The 21,741-nt window shown below is 49.4% G+C and overlaps 1 protein-coding gene across 2 annotated transcripts in view; it reads right to left on the bottom strand.

Moving 5' to 3' along the window:
- LOC137306035 (mitogen-activated protein kinase kinase kinase kinase 5-like) overlaps positions 1 to 17,197 on the bottom strand; it is a 104,857-nt gene extending 87,660 nt beyond the window's left edge. For both annotated transcript variants that reach the window (XM_067975059.1, XM_067975060.1), the window contains exons 1-2: positions 17,031 to 17,197; positions 447 to 504 (exon numbers count right to left, since the gene is read on the bottom strand). In XM_067975059.1, the coding sequence (XP_067831160.1) occupies positions 447 to 504; positions 17,031 to 17,138 (166 nt within the window). In that variant the 5' untranslated portion in view covers positions 17,139 to 17,197. The remainder of the gene's footprint in view (positions 1 to 446; positions 505 to 17,030) is intronic.
- Between the last annotated feature and the right edge of the window lie 4,544 nt (positions 17,198 to 21,741).

Genomic DNA, 21,741 nt, shown 5'->3' with positions numbered 1-21,741 from the left:
TAACATCGATCCCCTGCGGGTGGGATCTACTAACATCGATCCCCTGCGGGTGGGATCTACTAACATCGATCCCCTGCGGGTGGGATCTACTAACATCGATCCCCTGCGGGTGGGATCTACTAACATCGATCCCCTGCGGGTGGGATCTACTAACATCGATCCCCAGCGGGTGGGATCTACTCACATCGATCCCCTGCGGGTGGGATCTACTCACATCGATCCCCTGCGTGTGGGATCTACTCACATCGATCCCCTGCGGGTGGGATCTACTCACATCGATCCCCTGCGGGTGGGATCTACTAACATCGATCCCCTGAGGGTGGGATCTAATCACGTCAATTGCTGGGTTTCTAGTAGCTGCAGTTTTGTTCCCTTTCGGCTCCACTACTGGTTTCTGTCTGCGAGACCAACAAAAGTTAAGTCAATGTTTGAATCAAAATTCTTACCAGGCTCCATTTTGATGATCTTTACGGCAGCCAGTTCCCCCGTCTGTTTGTGCCTTGCCTAAAAACCAAAACAAAAGGGTTTTGTTAAAAGGAGGTTTTCATCTTACAAGTCTTGTAAAATAGTGTAATATTAACACACTGACACTCACTCCAGCATCTCAATGATCTAGAGAAATGTCACACTGCTACAGTAGGCACATTGATGGAACAGTGTAGAGGGAGCCTTACTCTGTATCTAATCCGTGCTCTACCTGCCCTGGGAGTGTTTGATGGGGCAGTGTAGAGGGAGCCTTACTCTGTATCTAACCCGTGCTGTACCTGCCCTGGAAGTGTTTGATGGGACAGTGTAGAGGGAGATTTACTCTGTATCTAACCCCGTGCTGTACCTGCCCTGGGAGTGTTTGATGGGACAGTGTAGAGGGAGCTTTACTCTGTATCTAACCCGTGCTGTACCTGCCCTGGGAGTGTTTGATGGGACAGTGTAGAGGGAGCTTTACTCAGTATCTAACCCCGTGCTCTACCTGCCCTGGGAGTGTTTGATGGGACAGTGTAGAGGGAGTTTTACTCTGTATCGAACCCATGCTGTACCTGCCCTGGGAGTGTTTGATGGGACGGTGTAGAGGGATCTTTACTCTGTATCTAAACCGTGCTGTACCTGCCCTGGGAGTGTTTGATGGGACAGTGTAGAGGGAGTTTTACTCTGTATCGAACCCATGCTGTACCTGCCCTGGGAGTGTTTGATGGGACAGTGTAGAGGGAGCTTTACTCTGTATCTAACCCGTGCTGTACCTGCCCTGGGAGTGTTTGATGGGACAGTGTAGAGGGAGCTTTACTCTGTATCTAACCCGTGCTGTACCTGCCCTGGGAGTGTTTGATGGGACAGTGTAGAGGGAGCTTTACTCTGTATCTAACCCGTGCTGTACCTGCCCTGGGAGTTTTTGATGGGACAGTGTAGAGGGAGCTTTACTCTGTATCGAGCTCAATGCTGATTCTGGGTAGGGGACGTTTATTTCGTCGTTGAAATGGACAGGGTCCCTTCAGTGTTCCATTCCCCACGTACACTGATGCAATTTCTAGACTGAGCAGTGAGCCAGCGAAGCAGCATTTAAAGGTCAAGTTATTGTCTGTGGGGCAGCATGTGGCTGAGAATGAGTCATCGACGTGAGCATTGATCGGAATTTTAACTGATCGGGATTGATGCCACCTTCTCGCCCACATGGAGAACACAGGGAGTGTCAGGCGCCAGCTTGGAGCAGCCTGCTGGATTGCCGATCTGCGGTGCCAACTGCTCAATGCCCCTCATCCCCAGCTTCACTTCTGGGTCAAGCTCATGCCCTTGAACCCCAAACCCGCACCAGTAAAGCTGCCACTTTCCCCTGGCATGGAGCATGCCCCCACCCCATGGTGCCAGCCATGGCTCAGTGGGTAGCACTCTCGCCTCTGAGTCATGAAGGTCAAGGGTTCATAGTCCCACTCCAGAGACTTGAGCATAAAAATCTCCCACTGCAGTACTGAGGGAGTGCTGCACTGTCGGAGGTGCCGTCTTTCGGATGAGATGTTAAACCGAGGCCCCGTCTGCCCTCTCAGGTGGATATAAAAGATCCCATGGCACTATTTTGAAGAAGAGCAGGGGAGATCTTCCTGGTGTCCTGGTCAATATTTATCCCTCAACCAACATCACTAAAAACAGATTATCTGGTCATTATCACATTGCTGTTTGTGGGAGCTTGCTGTGCGCAAATTGGTTGCTGTGTTTCCTACATTACAACAGTGACTACACTTCAAAAGTATTTCATTGGCTGTAAAGTGCTTTCAGATGGCCTCGAACATAAGAAATAGGAGCTGGAGTAGGCCATACGGCCCCTCAAGCCTGCTCCGCCATTCAATAAAATCATGGCTGATCTTCGACCTCAACTCCACTTTCCCGCCCTATCCCCAAATCCCTCGATTCCCCTAGAGTCCAAAAATCTATCGATCTCAGTCTTGAATATATTCAATGACTCAGCATCCACAGCCCTCTGGGGTAGAGAATTCCAAAGATTCACAACCCTCTGAGTGAAGAAATTCCTCCTCATCTCTGTCCTAAACGGCCGACCCCTTATCCTGAGACTATGCCCCCTAGTTATCGACTCTCCAGTCAGGGGAAACAGCCTCTCAGCATCTACCCTGTCAAGTCCTCTCAGAATCTTGTATATTTCAATGAAATCACCTCTCATTCCTCTAAACTCCAGAGAGTAAAGGCCCATTCTACTCAATCTCTCCTCCTAGGACAAACCTCTCATCCCAGGAATCAATCTAATGAACCTTCGATGCAACCCCTCTAAGGCAAGTATATCCTTCCTTAGGCAAGGAGACCAAAACTGTACACAGTACTCCAGATGTGTGCTTGTACAATTTCAGCAAGACTTCCTTACTCTTGTACTCCAACCCCCTTGCAATAAAGGCCAGCATATCATTTGCCTTCCTAATTGCTTGCTGTACCTGCATGCTAACTTTTTGTGTTTCATGTACAAGGACACCCAAATCTCTCTGAACACCAACATTTAATAGTTTCTCACCGTTTAAAAAAATTCTGTTTCTCTATTCTTCCTACCAAAGTGAATGATCTCACATTTCCCCACATTATATTCCATCTGCCACCTTTTTGCCACTCACTTAACCTGTCTATATCCCTTTGCGGACTCTTTGTGTCCTCCTCACAGCTTACTTTCCCACTTAACTTTGTATCGTCAGCAAACTTGGATACATTACACTCGGTCCCTTCAAGTAAGTCATTAATGTAGATTGTAAATAGCTGAGGCCCAAGCACTGATCATTGTGGCACCCCACTAGTTACAGCCCGCCAACCTGAAAATAACCCGTTTATCCCTACTGTCTGTGTTCTGTCCATTAACCAATTCTCTATCCATGTTAATATATTACCCCCAACCCCATGAGCCCTTATCTTGTGTAACAACCTTTTATGTGGCACCTTATCAAATGCCTTTTGAAAATTCAAATACACTACATCCACTGGTTCCCCTTTATCTAACCTGCTAGTTACATCCTCAAAAAACTCTAATAAATTTGTCAAACACGATTTCCCTTTCATAAAACCATGTTGACTCTGCCTAATCATATTATGATTTTCTAAGTGCCCTGTTACCACTTCCTTAATAATGGATTCCAGCATTTTCCCGATTGACTGATATCAGGCTAACTGGCCTGTGGTTCCCTGTTTTCTCCCTCCCTCCTTTCTTGAATAGCGGGGGTACATTTGCTACCTTCCAATCCACTGGGACCGTTCTAGAATCTAGGGAATTCTGGAAGATCACAACCAATACATCCACTATCTCTGCAGCCACCTCTTTTAGAACCCTCGGATGTAGGTCATCAGGTCCAGGGGATTTGTCTGCTTTTAGTCCCATTAATTTCTCCAGTACTTTTACTTTACAAATATTAATTGCTTTAAGTTCCTCACTCTCATTAGACCCTTGGTTCTCCACTATTTCTGGTATGCTTTTTGTGTCTTCTACTCTGAAGACAGATACAAAATGTACTGAGGTAGTGAAAGTCATTGTATAAAATACATGTCTTTCTTTCAGAGTTGGATAAAGTACTCAAGATGCAGTCTGACCAGAGCACTGTACAGTTTGATTACTGTCTCCTCTGACTTGTTTTGACTGTGCTGGTTGGACACATTGGCCTCGAAATTCGATTGCACAGCGTCCGTTTATCAGGGGTAAAATCGGGCGTCCTATAATTGTCCGGGGTACCCGCTTGGAACTGGCGTTAGGATCTAACCTGGATCGTAAACTTTGTTGGCGACTGCCCGTAGCGTGCACCAGGCGCTGTGCGTTTTGAGAGCGAGTTTTCTGAGGAACGCAACAGTCAACCAGCAAACCTTAAAGAGACTGCTGGCGGCTGCCAACTAAACGGGAAGTTTTATAGTTTTTATTTTCTTACCAGCCTGCCCCACAAAATCACGATACGGACACTCCCCACCCTGTCCCACAAGCCATGTAATCTTGATTAAAATCCAGGCCAATTAGGGGGCAGAAAATATGGAAAATTCCTCTCCGTCCCCCTGAGACGATCGCAACAAATCTAGGAGATCCCTTCGGCCCAGGAGCTGGAGTGTTCCTACTGGCCTCATATTAAAACCGACCCCTCCTGGGACCCCCACCCCCGCCCGCCCCCTGCATCCCAGACTGACCTGAAGACCTCGGCTGCTGGATTCACTCCCTCTCCCCCCACCCCCTCCCCCACCCCCGACCGGTGCCCGCAGCTTGCACCAATAAACAGATGAGGCCGAGAAAAATTGGTGATCTCGAGAGGACACAGAAAGCTCAAATGAAGCAAGTGGTTAGAAGGTGAAGCTTGGGAGTGGTCTTGGACATTTCATGGCAGCCTTGAATAGGGGACTGGACCACCCTGGAGACCGGGCCGGACTGGAGACTGAGCCGGACTGGAGACCGGGCCGGACTGGAGACTGGACCACCCTGGAGTCTGAGCCGGACTGGAGACTGGACCACCCTGGAGACTGGACCACCCTGGAGTCTGAGCCGGACTGGAGACTGGACCACCCTGTGGACTGGACCACCCCGGAGACTGGACCACCCTGGAGACTGAGCTGGACTGGAGAGTGAGCCAGTCTGGGGACTGCATCCGTCTGGAGACTCCGTCCGTCTGGGAGACTGCGTCCGTCTGGAGAGTCCGTCCGTCTGGAGACAACATTGCACGAAAAGGGACAAAAATCAATTTTAAAAATGCTGATGACAGGTGTCGGCAGCAAGTGTTAACCTGTTGGCCTATTGGGGAGGGATGTGACAACAAGCAGACGTCGCCCCTCTGTAGGTGTTGGCCAATTGTTTCCAATCCAGCCCCCCCAACTGAGTCTTAGACATCAGCCCACGCAAAGCAGCCTGAGGGCAGTGGAACAGTGGCTGACAACTCCCTTACCTCAACAACCTTCCATTATAACAACAAACAAGAAAACAGGAAGTTATACATGACTCGATTAGCCCATAATAGGAACCAGTATTGTTGACAACAAAAGGTTACGTGGAGGTCACGGTCAGCAACCTCAGTGAGTGCAAGATACCTTAACATAGGAGCCAGATGATAGAGCTCGACCAAAATTCAATGAGCTGCACTGTTACCTCAGGAAAGAAAGAATTTCATCCAGCCAGCTAGCAGCCATTTCGCTTCCTATCATCTCATGTATCATCTGTTGCTGAAACCCTCATCCATACCTTTGTTACCTCTAGACTTGACTATTCCAATGCTCTCCTGGCCGGCCTCCCATCTTCCACCCTCCATAAACTTGAGCTCATCCAAAACTCTGCTGCCCCGTATCCTAACTCGCACCAAGCCCAGTTCGCCCGTCACCCCTGTGCTCGCTGACCTACATTGGCTCCCAGTCCGGGAACGCCTCAATTTTAACATTCTCATCCTTGTGTTCAAATCCCTCCATGGCCTCGCCCCCTCCCAATCTCTGCGACCTCCTCCAGGCCCTACAACCCTCCGAGAGCTCGGCGTTCCTCCAATTCCGGCCTCTTGCGCATCTCCCACTTCCTTCGCTCCACCATTGGCGGCCGTGCCTTCAGCTACCTGGGCCCTAAGCTCTGAAATTCCCTCCCTCTCCACCTCCCTCTCCTCCTTTAAGACGCTCCTTAAAACCTACCTCTTTGACCAAGTTTTTGGTCACCTGCCCTAATATCAGTGTCAGATTTTGTTTGATAATCGCTCCTGTGAAGCGCCTTGGGACGTTTTACTACGTTCAAGGCGCTATATAAATGCAGGTGGTTGTCGTTGTACCAGTTCATCCCAGGCTGGAGCCAAAGAGGTTGGCGACCTTAACAGGCCCCCCTGGTGAAACATAAGGCAGACTCTGGGCTCTGGAATATCGGGCCTATCCCTAATTCCTGGGCCTTAAGTTGCATCCCACCTGACTTAAGGTGGCAGTGCACTAGAAGGCCTGTGGAAAGGGCATTCTGATTTTGATGAGGTAACGAGTAGGTTTTAGAATAAAGATTGCTGCTGATCAGATAGGCTGTGCTTTGGGCCTACCAGCCTCACGCAATCCCCTCTATTGGGCTTATGCAAATAGCACTTCCTGTAAATGCAGGGCCTGAGTGTCGAGCCGGGGAGGCACATGCTGCACATTCAGCAGCATTTCCGATCAGGCAAACAACGCAGTGATTGACCGAGTGTGAATCGCAGAGAAAACGGCACAGAGCAGCACCTGGGAGCAACCCATCAGTGCCGGGGAGGCTGGATGTTGTGGGACGGTTAATCTCCCTGTAAACCCGTCACTGTTGAGCAGTGTGTACACGACATGGAGTCACAGGAAAAAGCCAAGCAGCGGAGGATCGTAAATATTTTCAAGAGCAAGAAAGGCCCATCAAGCCTGAAATCACCGCTGCGCATCTCACCTTATCTCTCAATCCCACCGACCCACCTCCTCACCGTATCCCCTAATCCCACCGACCCACCTCCTCACCGTATCCCCCAATCCCACCGACCCACCTCCTCACCGCATCCCCCAATCCCACCGACCCACCTTCTCACCGTATCCCCCAACCCCACCTACCCACCTTCTCACCGTATCCCCCAATCCCACCTACCCACCTTCTCACCGTATCCCTCAATCCCACCTACCCACCTTCTCACCGTATCCCCCAATCCCACCTACCCACCTTCTCACCGTATCCCCCAATCCCACCGACCCACCTTCTCACCGTATCCCCCAATCCCACCTACTCACTGTATCCCTCAACTCCACATACTCACCTTCTCAGTAATTCACCTCTCTCTGTACCTCACTCCCTCGCACTCTCAGTAACTCACCTCCCTCGCACTCTCAGTAACTCACCTCCCTCGCACTCTCAGTAACTCACCTCCCTCGCACTCGTGCCACACTGAGACGAGTGCAATTCATGGGGTCACTGGATGGGCGGGGTGGGGGTGCTGCTACAGGGAGGTGAGGGGGGAACTTTTTACGGTGCAGGGAAGTTACTTGATGGGGTTGGAAAGAAGGTCTGTAGGGGGCTGTATCCACCAACTAACTGATATCACTCAGGGGTTTTCAGTCACTCGGTGATATCACAACACCTCATATCCGTCCACTCCATTACAGAACCAGCCAATCTGCGTGGGGATTTCCCATTCAGAGAACTTTCAAGTGGGGTTAGTACAGGGTGTGTCAGGGAGTTTTCACAGAGGTTCAATTCTGGTAACACCTGACTACAGAAACTCTCTTCAATCTTTACGACTTTGTCCCCTAGTCGTAAATATCGCGCACCCTTCCATGAATGGGCATCCCAAAAAAACTCCTTAAATGGTACTGAGTTGAATTTACCCTGGGGGAGTCCAGAACAAGAGGACATCACCTTAATATTAGAGCTAGGCCGTTCATGAAGCAATTTTTCACACAAAGGTTAGTAGAAATCTGGAACCCTCTTGAGACTGTCTAAGGGTGCCCCCTCTAATGAAAATGCATATAAGCTTTCAGTAGTTCAGTGAGATACCTCCATTGCAAGTAGCAGTGTGGTGAACTAAGGGTTAATATAAGTAGCCCATTTTGCTAGCTAGAATTAGAAACAATGAGCTTCTTCTTTGACCACCTGTTTACGTTATTAATTTCCTTTATGTATAAGCATGCCTTGTGTTAATCAAGTGAAGAGATAAGATAAAGCTGAATTCTGGTGTAGGGGTGTTGTACAGCTGCATTAATGAATGGATCTCCCTTTTCAGGCAAGGCCGAAAAACATGCCAAGCCAGAGATAAGGAAGCCTCCCTTTCCCTTGGCATACACAATACATGTGAGTGGTCGGCCATTATGTCACTCAGCCTGGCTTGACCAGACTCAGTTTATGATTGGTGTTAACCCTTTGATAATCATGTCCCTCCCCTGTCTGAAAATGTGTAACTGTATGGATCTTCGCATGTAACTTTGCCTGTTCTATGAGATTGATAAGACTCTATCAGAGTTGAAATCGATTCTGTAGAATAGGTCAGCTGCTGCAGCTAATAAAATTGTGTTGAACTTTAAAGGTGTATTCGACTCAGTTTTTGCTGAACCAGACTAAGGGTAAAAGAATCCGGTTCGTCACTCTCCCCCTAAAAGCCATTGAGCCTCGGGGGCGTCAATTGAAAATTTGAAAACTGAGATTGATAGATGTTTGTCAGGTAAGAGTATAAGGGATATGGAACCAAGGCAGGTAAATGGAGTTGAGATACAGCCATGATCTAATTGAATGGCGGAACAGCTTGAGGGGCTGAATGGCCTCCTCCTGTTCCTGTGTTCTTATGGAAGAGTCCCACAGTTTTGATGTCCTGGGAGAGAATGAGTTTGAGTAGGAGATGAGGCAATGGGTTTCAATGTCAACACAGTGAGGGTGCAGGAGGAAGGGAGAGTGGGTTGGATGGGATATTTACAGCCCAAGAGGAACAAGCTAAGAACGTTCAAAAGTGCAGTGACCACCAGTAGAGAGATAAAGTAGAGAGAGACAAGAACTATGATTGAATTCACATCGACAGAGTGCAGCGGATCAAGTGCGAAACTCTCAGATCATCAGGCTTCAAAGAGTGCGCTGACCTTTGAGTGTCACTCCCTCTCTGGGATGAGAGCTACTAGGATCCTGGGAGTGAACAGGCTGCATCATCTTCAGAACCCACTAGGGAATAATTTCCTGGATCTGAGTGTTCAGTTTCCCTTTCGTTTCAGGAAGCCCTGTTTAAAACAAGTATTTTTTTTGTGTGGTTTTCAGCTTCCAACAATGCTCCAGCTTTCCCCTTCCACGAACCCCCTTTAAGTTGCTATGTTGGATTTGGACATGAACCAATGCATTACTTGACAAGAGGCAAAGAATATAATAGACGAGATGTAATGGTGAATCGCAGTAAACCCTTAGTATGAACACAGTTGGAGTACTTTTGGGCTCCATTGTAGGATAATAAGAACATAAGAAATAGGAGCAGGAGTAGGCCAATCGGCCCCTCGAGCCTGCTCCGCCATTTAATAAGATCATGGCTGATCTGATCCCAACCTCAAATCTAAATTCATGTCCAATTTCCTGCCCGCTCCCCGTAACCCCTAATTCCCTTTACTTCTAGGAAACTGTCTATTTCTGTTTTAAATTTATTCAATGATGTAGCTTCCACAGCTTCCTGGGGCAGCAAATGAGGCAATAACTCTGAGATATTGCTGAGATATTAAAATTATGAAGGGATGGGACAGAGTAGCTAGAATCAGACCTGTATTCAGTCTATAACAAGGGAACATAGGAACAGGAAGAGGCCATTCAGCCCCTCGAGCCTGTTCCGCCATTCAAATAGATCATGGCCGATCTGTATCTTAACTCCATCTACCCGCCTTGGTTCCGTAACTCTTAATACCCTTGCCGAACAAAAATGTAAGATGTAAGGGAAATAGATATAAGATTAACAGTTTGGGATTTAGGACAGAGAGCAGGAGAAACATTTTTTGCACAAGGGATTGAGGGCGATGGAATGAGTTAGTGATTGAAGCAGAGACCATGTCAACATTTAAGAATAGGTTGGAGAGGTTGTTGAAGGAAAGAGGGATAAAGAGACATGGGAACATGGGATTAGGATACTGCTCGTTTGGAGGATAAATGCCGACATGGACTGGAGGGGCCGAACGGCCTGTCTCTCTGTGTTGTAATTTCTCTGTAATTCTATGGCGTGTTTCTGCCGATCTTCCACCAAAGTTAAGCCGGACAATCGGGAGAAACCGCTGCAGAAATTCGACCCCAACGTAACTAAAGTAAAGCATTTATCTGCCGTTTCTTGGCCCATCCTTGGAATCGGTGGAGATCCCTTGGAACTAGGACAACCTCTCTTATATTCATGGCCCGGCCACATAGTTTGTTGCTGTCCGCAAATTTTAGAATATTACAGTACAAAGTGCCCCTCCTCTGTTTCATTTCAGAGCAGATTGACCCTGAGCCGATCCCTCTCTGCGGAACTCCACCAGTCACTGCCCCCACCTCCCCCGCCATCGCGAATCAAATTTGGAAAAGCTGTCGCAAATTCCATTATAACTAGTAAAAGCCTCACATATGCCACTTCCAAAGAAAGAGTTTGCATTTATATAGCGCCTTTCACGACCTCGAGATGTCCCAAAATGCTTTCTAGCCAATAAAGTACTCTTGAAGCATAGTCACTGTTGTAATGTAGGAAACGAGGCAGCCAATTTGCGCACAGCAAGATCCCACAACAGCAACGAGATAATGACCAGATGATCTGTTTCTTAGGGATATTGGCCAGGACACTGGGAGAACTCCCTGTTTCTTTGAAATAGTGCCATGGGATCTTGTATGTCCACCTGAGAGGGCAGACAGGGCTTCAGTTTGACGTCTCATCTGAAAGACGGCACCTCCGACAGTGCAGCACTCCCTCAGTATCCCAGCATCAGGCAGAGCTCCTGGAACTGTACCCTAGCAGGAGCCAGTGCCCCCGGAACTGTACTCCTGAGAAAATCAGTGTCCCTGGAACTATACTCCAGAGAGAGTCAGTGCCCCCGGAACTGTACTCCAGAATCAGTGCACCCGGAACTGTACCCAGAGAGAGTGAGTGCCCCCGGAACTGTACCCAGAGAGAGTGAGTGCCCCCGGAACTGTACCCCTGAGAAAATCGGTGTCCCTAGAAGTATATTCCAGAGTCAGTGCCCCTGGAACTGTACTCAGAGAGAGTGAGTGCCCCCGGAACTGTACCCAGAGAGAGTGAGTGCCCCCGGAACTGTACCCCTGAGAAAATCGGTGTCCCTAGAAGTATATTCCAGAGTCAGTGCCCCTGGAACTGTACTCAGAGAGAGTCAGTGCCCCCGGAACTGTACCCCAGCAGGAGTCAACACCCCTGGAACTGTACCCCAGCAGGAGTCAGCACACTGGAACTGTATCCCAGCAGGAGTCAACACCCCTGGAACTGTACCCCAGCAGGAGTCAACACCCCTGGAACTATACCCGAGCAGGAGTCAACACCCCTGGAACTGTACCCCAGCAGGAGTCAGCACACTGGAACTATACCCGAGCAGGAGTCAACACCCCTGGAACTGTACCCCAGCAGGACTCAACACGCTGGAACTGTATCCCAGCAGAAGTCAACACCCTGGAACTGTACCCCAGCAGGAGTCAGTACGCTGGAACTGTATCCCAGCAGCTCAAGTACCCCTGGAACTGTACCCCAGCCAGAGTCGGAACCTTCAGCAGAGCAATGGAGTGGTGGGGGGGGGTTGCGAGGAGAATATTTGTGTTTGAATTTCAATATAGATAAAGTTTGAGGTGGTGCATTTTGGTAGGAAGAATAAGGAGGCCACACACTGCTTGGATAATAAGAGTCTAAATGGAATAGAGGAGCAAATCACTGAAAGCAGCGACGCAGGTTAATAAGGCCATTAAAAAGGCAAATCGAGCACTGAGGTTCATTTCTAGAGGGATAGAATTGAAAAGCAAAGAAGTTATGTTGAAGTTGTATAGAACCTTGGCTAGACCACACTTGGAGCACTGTGCACAGTTCTGGTCTCCATATTATAAACAGGATATAGAGGCATTGGCGAAGGTGCAAAAAAGATTCACAAGGATGATACCAGAACTGAGAGGCTGAACAGGCTGGGCCTCTTTTCTCTAGAAAAGAGAAGGCTGAGGGGTGACCTGATAGAGGTCTTTAAGATAATGAAAGGGTTTGATAGGGTAGACGTAGAGAAGATATTTCCACTTGTGGGGGAATCCAAAACGAGAGGTCTGAGGTCATAAATATAAGATAGTCGCTAATAAATCCAATAGGGAGTTCAGGAGAAACTTCTTTACCCAAAGAGTGGGGAGAATGTGGAACTCGCTACCACAAGGAGTAGTTGAGGTGAATAACATAGATACATTTAAGGGGAAGCTGGATAAACACATGAGGGAGAAAGGAATAGAAGGATATGCTGATAGGGTTAGATGAGGTAGGGAGGGAGGAGGCTCATGTGAAGCATAAAGGCCGGCACGGACCAGTTGGGCCGAATGGCCTGTTTCTGCACCGTAGTTTCGATGCAACTCGATGTTTATTTAAACCCTTTCACAACACTGTTTATCGCCAAAGACCTGCCGTGATTTTAACAATGAGATAGCTCAGAGCCTTGCAGAAAATTCTCACTGAACATCTGCATGCGTCTGAAGAGAAGCCTCAGCAGGGCTTACCGGAATGATCTGCAACTTTTGACAGGGTTGCGGGTGGTGTTACAGAGCGGGCTAGTGAGACCAGGGAAAGGAAATACTTGTGTTTTTGTGCAGATCTCATGTTTCTGCAGCAGCAGCAGCAGGGAGGGGAAACGTCAATAGTGGTTAGAGTCGACCGTTTTTAGGAGTTTGTACGGACGTTTTGATACCACAGGATCCATAAGAGGCCATTCAGCCCCTCGAGCCTGTTACACAGGAGCAGGAGAAGGCCATTCAGCCCCTCGAGCTTGTTACACAGGAGCAGGAGGAGGCCATTCAGCCCCTCGAGCTTGTTACACAGGAGCAGGAGGAGGCCATTCAGCCCCTCGAGCCTGTTACACAGGAGCAGGAGGCCATTCAGCCCCTCGAGCCTGTTACACAGGAGCAGGAGGAGGCCATTCAGCCCCTCGAGCCTGTTACACAGGAGCAGGAGAAGGCCATTCAGCCCCTCAAGCCTGTTACACTGGAGCAGGAGGAGGCCATTCAGCCCCTTGAGCCTGTTACACAGGAGCAGGGGAAGGCCCTTCAGCCCCTCCAGCCTCTCACATAGGAACAGGTATCGGCCATTCAGCCCCTGCAGCCTGTTACGCAGGAACAGGAGAACATAAGAACATAAGAAATAGGAGCAGGAGTAGGCCATTACGTCCCTCGAGGCTGCTCCGCCATTCAATAAAATTATGGCTGATCTTCTACCTCAACTCCTCTTTCCTGTCCTATCCCCATATCCCTTGATTCCCTTAGTGTCCAAAAATCTATCGATCTCAGTCTTGAATATACCCAACGACTGAGCATCCACAGCCCTCTGCGTAGAGAATTCCAAACATTCACAACCCTCTGAGTGAAGAAATTTTTCCTCATCTCAGTCTTGAATGGCCGACCCCTTATCCTGAGACTATGCCCCCCTAGTTCTAGACTCTCCAACCAGGGGAAACAGCCTCTCAGCATCTACCCTATCAAGCCCTCTCATTCTTCTAAACTCCAGAGAGTATAGGCCCATTCTACTCAATGTCTCCCCTCTCATCCCAGGAATCAATCAAGTGAACCTTCATTGCACCGCCTCTAAGGCAAGTATATCCTTCCTTGGGTCAAATAATTTGAGCCAAAAGATTTTTTTTTAAAACCGGTGTGAAAGGAAAATGTGTTTTGTTTTCCTGGTTCTCGTCTCTCGGAGACCAGCCGCTACCGTGAATCCTCGGGACCGCGTGCGTTTCCAGGAGGGAGTAGGGTTGCCAACTCTGGGTTGGACGTATTCCTGGAGGTTTCATCACATGACCACCTGCCACCAACCACCCCGCTATTGGTCACCCAACATGTCCATCCAGTGGGAAATAAACACTCTTCATTCCCTGATTAGTTGATTCTTGACATTCAGTCAAACACCCTTTTCTGCCCCATACCTAAATATTATTATAGCTAATAAGCCAAAGTTTTCAAAGAAAATGAATAAAAAACACCATTTTTTTAAGCCCCCTATGATTTTTCTCCCGGGCGTTGCTCGCAGCAGTGTTTGGGAGATTAATCTTCAACTCCTGGAGACTTTGGCAACCCCTCGGAGGGACGGTTTGGCTGTGGAGGAGCAGATGAGACAAGCATCGCTCACTATCTTTCCCAGCACTATTCCTGAGGGTACGTGTGTTTTCCAGGTGACTGCCTCTCGTTCTGGGCACCGCACCTTAGGAAGGATATATTGGCCTTGGAGGGAGTGCAGTGTAGATTTACTGGAATGATACCTGGACTCCAAGGGTTAAATTGCGAGGAGAGATGACACAAACTTGGGTTGTATTCCCTGGAATTTAGAAGATTAAGAGGTGATTTGATGGAAGTTATCAAGATATTAAGGGGAACTGATAGGGGAGATAGAGAGAAACTATTTCTGCTGGTTGGGGAATCTAGGACCAGGGGACATAGCCTAAAAATTAGAGCCAGGACTTTCAGGAGTGAAGTTAGGAAACACTTCTACACGCAAAGGGTGATAGAAGTTTGGAACTCTCTTCTGCAAATGGCAGTTAATGCTAGTTCAATTGTTAATTTTAAATCTGAGATTTATAGATTTTTGTTAACCAAAGATATTAAGGGATATGGGGCGAAGGTCAGGCTAGGGAGTTAGCTCACAGATCAGCCATGATCTCAGTGAATGGCGAAATAGGCTCGAGGAGCTAAATGACCTACTCCTGTTCTTATGTTCCTCTGAGTCAGAAGGTCATGGGTTCGAGTCTCGCTCCAGAGACATGAGTGCATAATCTAGGCTGGCACTCCCAGTGCAGTACTGAGGGAGGGCTGCACTGTCAGAGGTGCCGTCTTTCAGGTGAGATGTTAAACCGAAGCCCCATCTGCCCTCAGGTGGATGTAAAAGATCTCATGGCACTATTTCAAAGAGCAGGGGAGTTCTCCCTGGTGTCCTGGGGCCAATATTTATCCCTCAACCAACATCACTAAAAACAGATTATCTGGTCATTCTCACATTACTGTTTGTGGGATCTTGCTGTGCGCAAATTGGCCGCCGTGTTTCCGACATTACAACAGTGACGACACTTCAAAAATACTTCATTAGCTGGACAAGCGCTTTGGGACACTCAGAGGGTCGTGAAAGACGCTATATAAATGCAAGTCTTTCTTTTGAAAGATGGAAGTAAGGCAGTGTGAGGTGAAGTGGTTTAGGGAGAGTTTGAAGAAGCATTGACAGTAGGAGGTGGGCCTGATATTATGTACAAACCCCAGGGTAGGAGGGAGAGAACAGCAGCTCACCTGGGCCGAGCCCACCCACACAGCACAGTGACGCTAAAGACCCATCGCTGGACATTATGCGGACCCTCCGTGGTCTCGGAGGAGCCCCCGCCCCGGGGCCGAAGGCCGCGTCATGACCCACAACCCCCAACGTAAAACCATTGGTGCCGTGGAATTGGCGATAATATGAGCAAAACAGGTCCTACAGCGGAACCAGGCAGTTTAAACAGGCAGCACCTGGCATGATGGCACTGGGACTCTCTGCATGCAGGTCACTAATAGTCTGCGCCCGCCCTGCACCTGACTCTTAACTTCCTTCACCAAATGAGGAAGTGAAGGAGTCACTGATAGATTAATTTCTGTAGCAAATACTAAAAATCTATTTGGTTCACCGACCTGCTCTGCTCTCCACCTCACCACCCACGCCCCACCCCCAATACCAAATACACCAGCTCACGTTCTGCATTCTATTTTGAGAGGTTCTGGACCAGGCGGACTGGTTTGTGAGGGATTGCAGGCCTCACCGGCACGCCGAGCCTCACCGGCACGCCGAGCCGCACCGGCACGCCAAATTGTCCCCAAACTTTTCTCCTCTTCAATTGGGTTTCCCTGAGATGGCGGTTTTGTCAAATCATTTTTCCCTCATTCACTCCCACGCAGCGAGATTGTCGATCGGAGGGAGTGATCTCTGCGGTGAATGAGTCTCTTTCGGTTCATCCCACTACACCGAGGAATTTCAGACTGCCTGAGCGAGCTGTTCAACTGTAACAGCCTTCACAGGAGCTGGGCTCCGAATATTTCCCCACTTAAATCCTGAGATTTAGGAACAGTTTATCCCAATGGCTCAGCCAGTGAGAATTCCTGATCGGATAAACTCCCCAACTTAAATAATAAACTTCCTTGGGCTTATCTGAAGGCGGTTTCAACAAAACTTGCATTTATGCAGGACTTGTAACATAGCAAAACATCCCAAGGCGCTTCACAGGAGCGAAATCAGACAAAGACTTATACAGAGCCACATAAGGCGATATTAGGACAGGTGACCAAAAGTTTGGTCGAAGAGTAAGGATTTAAGAAGCATCTTAAAGGAGGAGGGGTTTAGGGAGGGAATTCCAGAGCTTAGGGCCTAGGCAGCTGAAGGCACGGCCGCCAATGATGGAGCGATTAAAATCAGGGATGCGCAAGAGGCCAGAATTGGAGGAGGGCAGAGATCTCAGAGGGTTGTAGGGGCTGGAGGAGGTTACAGAGATAAGGAGGGGCGAGGCCACGGAGGGATTTGAACACGAGGATGAGAATTTTAAAATCGAGGCTTTGCCAGAACGGGAGCCAATGTAGGTCAGCGAGCACAGGGTGTGATGGGAGAACGGGACTTAGTGCGAGTTAGGATACGGGCATCAGACAAGAGTGGTCAGACCGGGAATATCGAAATAGAAAAAAAATAATCTAACCGAAGGGTTAAAATCAGTGAAGAGAAAGAGTACGTAAGATTTCAAGGAGTTAAGATGCAGTAATTATCAAAATGTGTCTAGAGGTCGTTTACTTTATCGCTGAGTTAACGCAGCACAGATCTTTCTGTAATAAGCCACGATGTGTCCTGCAGACTTCCTCAGTCAGAGAGTAGCTCCGACAGGTGCCTTGCAGTCTTGCTCTTTCTTACCTTGTACACCTCCCCATACGTCCCTCCGCCAACTCTCTGTATGATCTCAAAATCATCTTGTGGGTTCTTTGTTGAAATATCCAAAGTCGACCGATTCTGTGTGTTCATCGTTCAACCATCAGCACCGACAGAGAGCACATCTCATACTGCCACACAGTCTCGCTGCCAACAACCAAAGCCGAATAAAGGCTCTCACTCACGTGTTCATTTCCTGTCCTAGGACTGAAAATACCCAAAGGTTGTCGCTGCCCTCTGGTGGCCATCGACAGGACAGTCCCACCAAACTTACTTCCTTCTCTTGACTCCATTTTAACCCCACTTGTACTGTCCCTACCCGCCTACCTTCGCAACTCTTCTGACGGGCCTCTACACCTCCATCCCTCACCGGGACGCCCGGTCCCTCTACACCTCCATCCCCCACCGGGACGCCCGGTCCCTCTACACCTCCATCCCCCGCCGGGACGCCCGGTCCCTCTACACCTCCATCCCCCGCCGGGACGCCCGGTCCCTCTACACCTCCATCCCCCGCCGGGACGTCCGGTCCCTCTACACCTCCATCCCCCGCCGGGACGTCCGGTCCCTCTACACCTCCATCCCTCACCGGGACGTCCGGTCCCTCTACACCTCCATCCCCCACCGGGACGTCCGGTCCCTCTACACCTCCATCCCCCACCGGGACGTCCGGTCCCTCTACACCTCCATCCCCCGCCGGGACGTCCGGTCACTCTGCACCTCCATCCCCCGCCGGGACATCCGGTCCCTCGGCACCTCCACCCCCCCGCCGGGACGTCCGGTCACTCTACACCTCCATCCCTCACCAGGACGTCCGGTCCCTCTACACCTCCACCCCCCGCCGGGACGCCCGGTCACTCTACACCTCCACCCCCCCGCCGGGATGTCCGGTCACTCTACACCTCCATCCCTCACCAGGACGTCCGGTCCCTCTACACCTCCACCCCCCGCCGGGACGTCCGGTCACTCTACACCTCCATCCCTCACCGGGACGTCCGGTCACTCTACACCTCCATCCCTCACCAGGACGTCCGGTCCCTCTACACCTCCACCCCCCGCCGGGACGCCCGGTCACTCTACACCTCCATCCCTCACCAGGACGTCCAGTCCTCATTGAAACCTTAACCTTCCTCTCTCCACAGAAGCTGCCTGACCTGCTGTGTGTTTCCAGCATTTTCTGTTTTTATTACAGAACAGCTGCCTCTCTTTTACCCAGTGTAAGCCTTAGGATTACCACCTTAAGCCAAGTACAAAACTATTTTGTGGGTGATGTGTGGTAATGAGCCGGTTAGGAGGTGAGGTCCAGGCGTTATTTCCAGTGTTAGCTTTGAGAAATATCAATATATTGGAACTCCCGAACTGATCCCATTGTGGGAGCACCATCATCACACCAAGGAGAAGGCCCAACATCACCGTCTCAGGGCATCGAGGGGTGGGCAATAAATGCCAGCCTTGCCACCCAAGTATCAAGAACCAATTAAATATAACCAGGCATAAATGGGCAGCAGTGGCTGCACCATGGAGAGCAGCATGTTCTAGAGCCAACCAGAGAGCAGGCTATTCCAGATTTGGTAATGTGTAACGAGACAGGATTAATTAATGACCTCGTTGTAAAGGAGCCTCTAGGTAGCAGTGATCACAATATGACTGAATTTCGCAATCAATTTGAGGTCAGCTGTGGTCTCCACTCACTCCTGACTGCAAGGGTCCTGCAAAAAATGAATTGGGCAGACTCAACCTAGGTCCCAGAGCTCGTGGGCCCACAGTGCAAAGGTGCACACAATAGGGCAAAGTTTCCACTGTTCATGGTGAAATGGAAAATATACAATCAATGTCACCGAAAGGTGAAAGGCCGGCCTTTAGCCCCGAGAGCGAGAGGTGAACGCAGTGTTAAAGGAGAGTCCGGATTGAATTTTTTTTGAAGAGATGACTAAAGTAGTGGTCAGGGGAATGTCAATGGATGTTATTTATATGGACTTCCAGAAGGCATTTGATAAAATCCCACATAAGACTGTTAGCTAAGATAGAAGCCCATGGAATCGAGGGAAAAGTACGGACTTGGTTAGGAAGTTAGGAAATATGAGGTCATCCACTTTGGTTCAAAAAAGGATAGAACAGGGTACTTTCTAAATGGTAAAAAGTTAAAAACAGTGGATGTCCAAAGGGACCTAGGGGTTCAGGTACATAGATCATTGAAGTGTCATGAACAGGTGCAGAAAATAATCAATAAGGCTAATGGAATTCTGGCCTTTATATCTAGAGGACTAGAGTACAAGGGGGCAGAAGTTATGCTGCAGCTGTACAAAACCCTGGTTAGACCGCACCTGGAGTACTGTGAGCAGTTCTGGGCACCGCACCTTCGGAAGGACATATTGGCCTTGGAGGGAGTGCAGCGTAGGTTTACTAGAATGATACCCGGACTTCAAGGGTTAAGTTACGAGGAGAGATTACACAAATTGGGGTTGTATTCTCTGGAGTTTCGAAGGTTAAGGGGTGATCTGATCGAAGTTTATAAGATATTAAGGGGAACGGATAGGGTGGATAGAGAGAAACTATTTCCGCTGGTTGGGGATTCTAGGAGTAGGGGGCACAGTCTAAAAATTAGAGCCAGACCTTTCAGGAGTGAGATTCGAAAACACTTTCTGCACACAAACGGTGGTAGAAGTTTGGAACTCTCTTCCGCAAACGGCAATTGATACTAGCTCAATTGCTAAATTTAAATCTGAGATAGATAGCTTTTTTGGCAACCAAAGGTATTAAGGGATATGGGCCAAAGGCAGGTATATGGAGTTAGATCACAGATCAGCCATGATCTTATCAAATGGCGGAGCAGGCACGAGGGGCTGAATGGCCTACTCCTGTTCCTATGGGAGGTGGTGGGGCGGGGGCGGAGGGGAGGGTCCGAGGACGACCAGGGGGGTCCAATGGTGGGGTGGGGGGCGGGAAGGGAAGGGAAGTCCGAGGACATTGAGGGCAGCACCGTCCGGGCAGCAGGGAAAAGAGTCCGAGTGTCAGGGCACGTAGTGAGAAAAACACCTGAAGCGATATCAGCACAAGGAACTGATGGGTGAGTAACTGGTGAGTGTTCTTTTTCTGGCGAGTGTGCTTTATTTAAAAAGTCTAGGTTTATTTCTCTTAAGTTTAGTTAATAATATAATAAATAGTGGCACGGCAGTGAACCTCAGACCAGTCGAATGCACATCTTCTGCCGTGTGGGAACTCCAGGACGCTTCCCGTGTCCTGGACAACCACAGGTGCAGGAATTGTCATCAGTTGGAGGATCTCGAGCTGCGGATTTCGGAGTTTGAGCAGCAGGTGGCATCGCTGCAGTGTATCCGCGAGACTGAGAAGTATGTAGAAAACACGTTTCAGGAGGTGGTCACCCCACAGCTTAAGAGAGTGCAGGCATAGAGGGACTGGGTGACCACCAGACAGACAAGGAGGACCAGGCAGGTAATGCAGGTGTCTCCGGAGGGCATCTCACTCTCTAACCAGTATTCAGCTCTAAATACTGGTGGGAGAGAGGGAGAGGGTTCCTCTGGGGAGTGCAGCCAGAGCCAAGACCAATAGCACCATGAGTGGCTCAGCTGTACAGAGGGGGAAGGAGAAAGGTCAGGAGAGCAATAGAGATAGGGGATCCTATAGTTAAAGGAACAGACAGGTGTTTTTAGGGCCGCAGATGTGATTCCAGGATGGTATGTTGCCTCCCTGGTGCCAGGGTCAAGGATGTCACTGAGCGGCTGCAGAACATTCTGAGAGGGGGAGGGTGAACAGCCAGAGGTCGTGGTCTATATTGGTACCAACCACATAGGTAGGCAGAAGGATGAGGTCCTGCAGGCAGATTTTAAGGAGTTAGGAAAGAGATTAACAAGCAGGACCTCAAAAGGTAGTAATCTCCGGATTACTCCCAGTGCCTCGCACCGGTGAGTATAGAAATAGGAGGATGGAGCAGATGAATGCGTGGCTGGAGAGATGGTGCAGGAGGGAGGGCTTTAGATTCCTGGGGCATTGGGACCAGTGCTGGGGCAGGTGGGACCTGTACAGGCCGGACAGGTTGCACCTCAACAGAGCTGAGACCAATGTCCTCGCAGGGAGGGTCGCTAGTGCTGTGGGGGGCGGGGGGTTTAAACTAATTTGGCAGGGAGATGGGCACCAGGATGTAGCATTGGAAAGGAGAAACAAGGGGCACAAAGGATCAGGGGAGAAAGCTAGCACCAGAGCAAGAAATAGTAGAGAGAGTACAAGAAAGTCTAAGATAGGTTTACAGTGCATGTGTGTAAACTCACGAAGCATGGTAAACAAGGTTGGTGAACTGCAGGCCCATGGGAATATGGTGTCATGGCGATAACGGAGAGCTCTGCCTCAATATCATCTCAACTCAGACCCTTGGATCTACACGACAGTCTTATGCTGCAGCCTGGGGCCGATTCAGATCCAATTCCCAGAATGGACCAAACATTTCTCTCCTCGCCAGAGAATGGACTCTGGTTCCAGGGGCACAGGCGGCATTGGAGGCTCGGAGACAGTCTGATCAGCGCGGGACAAACAGACCGTACCCCACTCACAGGCAGTCTCAGCCTGCAGCCTTGAGGCGCAATGTCAACTGACTGACTGAGATTGTAAACCATTAAAGTGTGTGTGAGAGAGAGAGAGAGAGACCCACTGTCTGGAGCCAGAGAAACATCACAGAAAACACATC

The sequence above is a fragment of the Heptranchias perlo genome, chromosome 41, assembly GCF_035084215.1.
Source record: "Heptranchias perlo isolate sHepPer1 chromosome 41, sHepPer1.hap1, whole genome shotgun sequence".
Taxonomy (NCBI): domain Eukaryota; kingdom Metazoa; phylum Chordata; class Chondrichthyes; order Hexanchiformes; family Hexanchidae; genus Heptranchias; species Heptranchias perlo.
The sequence above is the reverse complement of the archived record's forward strand: the minus strand, read 5'-3'. Positions and strand labels throughout refer to the sequence as shown.